The 8,521-nt window shown below is 37.5% G+C and overlaps 1 protein-coding gene across 6 annotated transcripts in view; it reads left to right on the plus strand.

Annotated features, from left to right (window-relative positions):
- The window catches only part of LOC108048164, a 115,969-nt gene extending 112,553 nt beyond the window's left edge, over positions 1-3,416 (plus strand). For all 6 annotated transcript variants that reach the window (XM_044458818.1, XM_044458819.1, XM_017128672.2 and 3 more), the window contains one exon: positions 424-3,416. In XM_044458818.1, coding sequence (XP_044314753.1) covers positions 424-690 — 267 coding nt within the window. In that variant the 3' untranslated portion in view covers positions 691-3,416. The remainder of the gene's footprint in view (positions 1-423) is intronic.
- The last annotated feature ends 5,105 nt before the right edge of the window (positions 3,417-8,521 follow it).

Raw genomic sequence — 8,521 nt, forward strand, 5'->3', positions numbered from 1 at the left:
CGATAAATTCCATTTCAAATTAATGAAAAACTTTTAGAAATAATTGTTATTCTGTTACAAAAACAAAGAACCAGTTTTAAAAAATCTAAAATCAAGAAATAAAATATTGTAAGTTCGTTAGATCTCACTTTCAAATTACTAAGCTTTCGTGTATATTTTAAAAATGCATTATTACTTACATCAAAGTCCAGTTTTCAGTCAAAAAAATATTACCAGTATTTTTTAAAAAAATAATAATGATTAAAAATAAGTATAAATATTAATGATTAAAATAAATTTTATTAATAAAATCCAACTAATACTATTTGCGATGAAGTTCAGTTGGCTAGACCACTACATTTTTTCTGTGTGCCTAACATCCGCAAATCAATTTTCTCAACTAATCCAATCGACGACTATTACTGCTTATCTGGCTGTTTGCAGGACGAGTGCACCGCGATACTGAAGACCATCAGTCATCAAATCAATAGCGAGCACAGTGAGCTCCAATCCCACCGACTGCTGAGCATTTTCAAAATGTCCGAGGTCGAGGTCGTTTGGCCGGAGAGCACCAGTGCGGCGGCCCGGAGTGGACATGGTCCGGGCCAGTTTGCCGGATGCCAATGCCACCGGCTGCTGTACGCGGCGATGCTCGCGCTGGCGTATCTTTCCAGCTGGACAACACTGCGTATGAGCGATGTGGCGACATGACAGCCGCATAGCTGAAGGATTAGAGCAAGGACAATTGCATAACTGTACGTAGTAGATATTTGTAGGGGGATCATCGGTGGGAAACAGCGCCAGGCGAGTTACGATATGTGGAGCGATAGCGATAACTATAAACTATAATGATATGGTGCATACTCTTAGGCGCCGCACATGGCATATAGCATAATCATAATGTGTTGTATACATCTAGGGGCAGGTTCTGTGTTTAGCTGCAATTTTTGTGAAGCTTTGTTGTTAACCCTTGACGATGTTGCTGTCTCTTTTGATACGTACATATGTAAAGCATTATGGGATATATAAAACTTGTAGAACATACGGCTAGAAAACTTATCTAGATTAATCTATAATTTAAAGTGAAAGGAAACTGCTGTCTACATAATAATATTGTTAGCAAATAACAGAGACAAACTCGATAGTTGGATTTGATGTGGCGTGTATATAGAAGGCATACGTATTAAGTACTATCCGTAGCTAGTGGTTTATACGGCAAATAATACACACAATTCCTATCCGTCTGTCCGTTCATCATTATCGCACCCAAACACATACAACATTCAATAATTACCGCCAATTTCATCGCTGTTATTGTTTGCTTTTTAAGCTCTATAAAGTTCTTGGCTGCCCCAATTAAAAGGAATTATTAACCGCCTTAACAGTGTTTACTTTGTTAAAGGATGTGAGTGCCTCTTCTGGATATGCCGGCTTCCTTTTGATTTTTAATTACATTTTAATGTGCCCTGGCCTCACCATTTTTCCTTCTGCCGGGCAAACAAATAATAGTCAGGCGTGCGAATGAACTCATTTAACACTCGCATTCACGGTTGAGCGTGCATAACGTTATTGTTAATTTATTTCATAGTTTCCGTTTCGTCTGGAGGCGCGAAACAATTACGGTTTCATTATCAATTATGCGTTCTGCATTTCGATTGTTGCCACAATTTCACCGGGCCGAAGGCCGTGACCTCGCCTCGTTTCAACAGGTTTCATTGCTTCCTCCAAAATCCTGATTACCTTTTCAGTTCGCTGTACATACTCTTACCACTTTGAACTCAATTTACGTAAATAAATACTAACAGTACATATCAATATGAACACCTAAACGAGTTTTACACAGTAACAAAATTCTTACAATGTCCCTCGATTGCTCGAATCTTTTGTACATAGTTCTTTATATGAAAACTATACATAGTATTTACAACGATATACAACAAGTAAAAACACGCCTAAGTCAACCTTATGAACTATTTTATGAATACTTGATTCTCTTAACAAAAAAGATAGCATGAACTGTATATGGAAAGAAACTTCAGTTGAGCCTTATATAAAGTATGTAAAAAGGAGGAAAGTAGCTATTGTAAATAAAAGAAGAAAAAACACCTGAGTGAATGGAGCCTCTATGAATATTAATGGAGTGTTTGACATATAGACACATGCACTACACACTTTAAGTCTAAGCTTGACCATTTGAAAGTAAACTTGTAAAAGTTTGAAGTATGCGCATATTGAAAATGGTCACAATCATGAAAAAATGTCTTCCTTAATGCATATACTCGGCGATATGTATTATGTTTATACACATAAATATATATACACATTCTAACCTATACGATATCTGGCAAGTACCCAGCCTGCGCTTCAGTTAGACGAAAGATAATGTAATATAGACACCAAGGGCTAAAACATAACTCTATCGAATATCCTTGCAAATTATAACACTGTTGACACAAATTAATACTAACCGCAGCATATCAAAGTCAAATATACCCCTAAATATATATAATTATAATGAAATATACATATGCGTAAAGTTATAAACGTTAGAAAGCATTGAAAACTACTTTAATAGTCTCTAGAGAAAGCAACGCTTTAACCTAAAACAACAAGCAGCAAAAACAGAAATGTGTAAAGTTTATTGGAAACCTGCTTAAAAAATCTTCTAGCTAAATATTAGACGAATTTAAGGCTATTAACTTATTAAAGGAATAGGGCAAATTAGTAGAATTGTTGGGGCATTGGATTTCAGTTCATTTGCTATCCTATCCATATCGTTTAATGGCCAACGAAAGCAGTAACTAAGTCGTTATAGTTTTGGAGCATATCAGTGGCAGGTCGAGCGTATTGTTTCATCTCATTCCCTCACTTTCAGGGTGCGGACAAAGCGTAGCTACAATGTAAAGTACCGTTAAAGTAAAAAGATAAATAAAAATGAAAAACGAAAAACGAAAAATGAAAAACAAGAAGTAAATGAAGAATATTACAAAATAGTCGCATTAATGTAAAAAGCAAGCAAAATGCAAAAGGAAAACTAGCACTCAAAAAGCAATCTGTAGCATGGCGGATAGCGAATCAGAAAGGCATCGCAATAAACGTAAAACAGAGGAAATACTTTGAAAATTATGCATGAGGAATACGAGAGCCATACTTCATGTTTAAAGCTGTAAGTTGAAACCTACAAAGTAAATGATATATATACGATATGTTAGGAATGCATACGAGTGTGTGTTTGTAAGTAAGCGGGCTTTATGTTAGCGTATACAACCCAGTTGAGGTGCATGGATAAAGATAAATTTAAATATAAATTATGGAATAATGCAAAGCGAATGAAAACCAAGCGATACGTCGTGGCATATTTGTAATAAAAACAATGTAAGTGAAACAACATGAACAAGAGCAAAAAATAAAGAAAACCAAAAAATATAGAAAGTAAATGATGGAGTTTGATTACATTTTCTCAGCTGGAATTAACCGTGGTGTAAGTATAAACCTGGTATTCAAGTTTTAATTTTCTGATTTTACTAGTATTTATCAGATATCTTTTTATACAAAATATTTCTCACTTGAAAATATGACATTCTATTTTAAAAACTTATTGATGAAATATAATTGGTAAATATAAACTTTAAGTTATTTCTTATGGCCAAGATATAATTGTTTGTTGTGCGTTCTAAAACATGGCAAAATGTATTCAAAATGAAATAAGGTCGAATCAAATCGGTCTTTATCTGTTAAAGGCTTTAGTGTTTGACTTCTCCGTGCTAAAAGTTTTTCTGGAACACATGACTCTCGATGTGCACTTCATTATTGACCCCCAAAAAGCCTCCCAGCGATCGGCAACTAAGTATGTGACACTATCGAAGCGAACAAAGCCAGGCAGACAATAGCGGGCCATGGAGTGCTGGCACTGGAAGAAACAGGGGCGGTAAACAACAAAGACAGCGCAATATGAAGAAGACCTGCACACTCACCAACAAACCAGGGTAAACAAGGCCAAAAAGGCGGCACCAGAAAAGCATGAGCAAAACGAACTGGCTAAAGAATGAAAAGAAAAGCCAACCACACAATGCTTTTGTATGTGGGGGCATGGAACAAAAGATGAGCCGAAGACAAAGACACTTGCTCAAGGCAACGCCGTTTCATGGCTTAAACTCAAGTTCCCTGGGAACCACTCGACTGCACTCCACACACCCACAAGCACGAGCACATCCACAAACACATCCACAAACACACCCATACTCGAACAACAAAGAGTAAGGTCAATCATTGGAATTTTGCCAGTTAATTCGCATACAAAAGGCGGTGGCCCAGAAGAGAACGAAAATAACACGACCTCCTTCCTTCCTTCCTTCTTGTTTGCCCCTCTGCCTCCCTGCCTGCCCCCTTTTGACCCGCCACGCCCATTGGCATGCTGAGTTTGGCATTTATACTTCCACTTAATTAGGTAATAAATGATTGAAGAAATTATGTCTAGACGTGAGGACAATTCCGATGCCTTGGCTTAAACTCACACACACTCAGCAAATTCATTCTCGGCACGTGAGGGGTTGAAATGTTGCGAATTTCCACACAATCACACATGCTACTCTGTGACATCCATTTGAATAGGATTCGTATTTTATTCTCGCCGCCCTGCCCGTGATTTGAAAGCAAGCATAAATTGTAAACAATTTCTTTTTGATTCAATTTGTATAACCTGCTGCCGCTAAGTGGCAATGCTTTTATACAAAGCACCTGCACAGGCATATGTATTTATTTCGCATTTGATAAAGCGTTCACAGGACGAACGATGCCTGAATAGCAAAACTGGGAATGGTACATAATGAAAGCGGGGACGGGGCGGATACGCGATGCGGGTTGCCAGTTCATTAATATGGTGCACATGCTGAAGGTCGATGATGTGAGCAATGTTCATATAAACAAATAAACATATACTACGAAAAATTGGTTACAAGTTCGGTATTTTATAATAGACTAACCAATACAAAAATTGTATGGTAATTATCGGAACATAAGAAAGCTTTCTTAGTTGTAAAGCGTAGACTATAGAAGAATAAATAAATAGGACATATTCAATTAGGGTCTGTATATTTTCTTTAACTATATACATTAATTTCTGTAATTCGTAATTAAATTCAAAATATTTGTTAACAAGTTTTTAATTTTTGAAAAAAAACACTGTGAACCACTCAAATATCTGCAAAATGTTCGAATATTGTTTTAATATTTTTAAGAAAAAAAACAATTTTTATAAGGAAATCATGAATGTGTTCAGTTTTAATTTCTCTGTAAAGGAGAAGTCATGGCTGTTGTTGCACGCACATTTATCAGGCGGCTATGATTACGTGTTTGCCATTTTATTGCTAAAACTGTTGCGCCTCTTTGTGTGCTTCAGTAGCGCCCTCTCTTTCGCTCCACTTCGCCCCGTCTCTTTCTCCGGGGGAAAGTGGGCCTCTGTCTGTTTGTGACTTTGTTGCCGCTGCTGGCTTTGTTCTACTTGGAATTGCCTTTTATTTTGTGCTAATTGAAGCTGCTGCCATCATATTTTTTCCCCCCAGCACATCTCCCACACACTCACACACACACATGTTTGCCGTTTGGCTTTATTGCCGCATCTATGTTTTGCCTGTTTTTGCAATTTTAATTAAAAACGTGTTTATAACAGCGCAAAATGCTTATGAGTGAGCAGAATAATTTATTTCGAATACACACATTATAGAAATAGAAGTAAGTGCACTGCGTCGTTTGTTTTGAAACAGTCTAATTAGTGGCAATTTTCTATTTGGTTTTCTATTTCTCTCAAAGGACTAGATTAATTAAACGTAAAGAACATGGTTACATTTTGATTACCTTCCTTAAAATAGTTTTTCCCTGTAAAAAATAATATAACCTTATTATTAAGTCTAAGAATCTTATATATAAAGTATTTTTTACGTTTATGATAGAAAATGTTCATGAAACTGATGTTTTTTATTTTAATTTTTACAAACAAATCATAAACTTTTCCTTTTGAAATTTATATATTGAATATTGTTAGGGTAACTTGTATCGGTATTAAAACTATTTTTAACGAAGGAACTATTTCATTAATTACCCGATATCGACAAGCCAAAAAAAGGGGTTTAGTTAAAGTTAAGTTAAAATTCCTGTCGACATGGCCTGAAAGTATGCAACATTTTCCGCTGCAATTTATTGCACATAAGGTGGCGAACACACACTACCGCACACACACCCCTTGCCACATTTCGAATTCCTTTGCATAACGCTGTGGGGAATGTATATTGCCAGGATGCCGAAAGAAGAGCCACGGCCACAAGGAAATATGCATTGCAGCATCCTCAGCTGGAGACGCCTCAACTTCAGAATCAGCCTCAGCCACAGCACAAAGAATTCAATTGAATTGATATTCAAATGCGCTTTGCCAGCAGAGGCATCCATTATTTGTCGATTTTACACATGGCACATGGCAAATGTAAGCGAAAAATGTACGGGTCGGAGAAAAAGGAAAGAAGCCATGCATATAGAGGTATTCCAGGAAAGTGCGAAATCCCAGTTCTAGTTTTCATTAGTGCATTTTTACCCACTCCCCCACGCCAATGATCAGTGAGCCCTTTTTGATGGCTTCGATTGCTCCGGCGGACTGTGAACTATTTTTACGCCATTTGCCAAAAAGCCAGCGAACCAGCACCTTTGGCCCAGGCAAATGCAACAAAACATGGCCAGGACGCCGAGGAGCTGCATTTGCATAACGCTCTTCCCCAAGGAACAAAAAGAAGGGCTGCAGGAATGGAAAAAGGCTCCACCGAAGAAAAAACCTTACCGGAAAAGTAATATTGCAATATTTTGTAATTTTTTCACAGAGTCGAAAGCAATAATAAAATCAACGAGAATGGCAAACTATTTAATGGAAAACATACAACATATTAATTGTTGAAAACATAGATGCCAAAAAAATAATAACGGTTTTTTTTAAAAAACTTTTTTAGGTGATAATTCGAAAAATTGATCAATTTATTTTCTTCGAAGATATATAGACATCTTAGACTTTATTATCGGGTACTATATTAAATGTCATCCAAAAACTTTTCAATAATAAAATCTAATAATAAGCTAACATAGGATTATCATTACTTACATTAAAATGGATGTCTTCTGATGTCCAAAGTATTATGAACAACTTTCAAAACGATGAATTATTTATTTTTCCGTGTACAATCGAAGACAGATAGACAGGCTCAGGCTCAGCGTTCGATGCGCGCCAGACAAGCAGCCAAGTGCAGAAATAACACAAAATAGATGGCAATGCGATGGGGGAAAATAATAGAGGCGGAATGGGAACAAAAAAAGTATATGCATGCTCCTTTGTACGTATGAACGTAAGAAAAACTGCTAAGGAGCCAAATACTCAAGCATTTGCAAACGCGGCAAAGTAGCGAAAATTTGCAAATTGATTGCATTCCTGTGCCTGGGCTCCGGATCGAGCTAGAGCTCAAATATGAAATCTTGGAGGAGTGCAAATTTTGCACATTTTTTCTGGCAACTTTGGGAATGTGTTTTTCAGCTTGATTTTTTGGCCGAAATCGAAGGAGAAACAGAATCGGAAAAACAAAAGCCAAGTAACTAGGCTGGTGCCCAACATGCAAGTTTATTACATTCCTCACTCCATTTGAATGGTCCTGCTGCTTATTCGGCGCAAATCGAATTATGCAAATCTCCAGTTTAATTACGGCCAGCAGAGCTCAACTTTAAATCAATTTTTTTATTCGTATATTCTGTCCTGCTACTGTTCTTATTTCTTATTTTATTCGTGTGCATCATTTGAGCGGCAAGCCTTATAAAATATTCAAACACTTTGACACACTTTGTCTGCCGGAAAGAGCAGAGTGTTTGAGGAGCAGACACAAAACCCAAACGGAACAAGGCAAATTCTGTTGGCCAACAAAATGACACTTAGTGCAAAAACAGGAGAACACATGCCTAATAAATAATTCAGTGCGCAACAAGCGGACAACAAGCGCACTTGTGGCACCACTGGAACACCACTGACCCACCATTGCCACCTCCGTTTGCCCGGCCATCCCCATTGCCAGCTGTTCGGACTGAGCCCATCCAAATTCACACAAGATTGAAATCCAGTCGGATGTGTCCGCTCAAGTGTTGCGTGTTATGCGATGTCCTTCAAGACGGACGTTATGCCAAAGTCCGGCGGTCCGGAGATACGTATGCGGGTCATTTGCCGGGCGAATGAACCAAGATGAGGAGTCGCAATATATTTGAGGGATGCTGCCACGACAGAGAAATCTCGTTGTGTTCAAAAGAAGCAAACAATTCAATAAAATAACACGAAAATCTAATACAGAGACACGGAAATGCTTTTAGTCTGGCCGAAACTCGTCAAAATATAAACCGGTCATCGTTTTACCCCCCATACCACTAAATACCATCGCCATTCGCATTGTATCTGTCTCTTTGAGTGAGTTTCTACTTGATTCACCTTTGTTTTCTCCAGTTTTCCATGGTAATAAGCCGCTTCCGTTAT

This window comes from Drosophila rhopaloa, unplaced genomic scaffold (assembly GCF_018152115.1).
Source record: "Drosophila rhopaloa isolate 14029-0021.01 unplaced genomic scaffold, ASM1815211v1 contig_178, whole genome shotgun sequence".
NCBI lineage: Eukaryota > Metazoa > Arthropoda > Insecta > Diptera > Drosophilidae > Drosophila > Drosophila rhopaloa.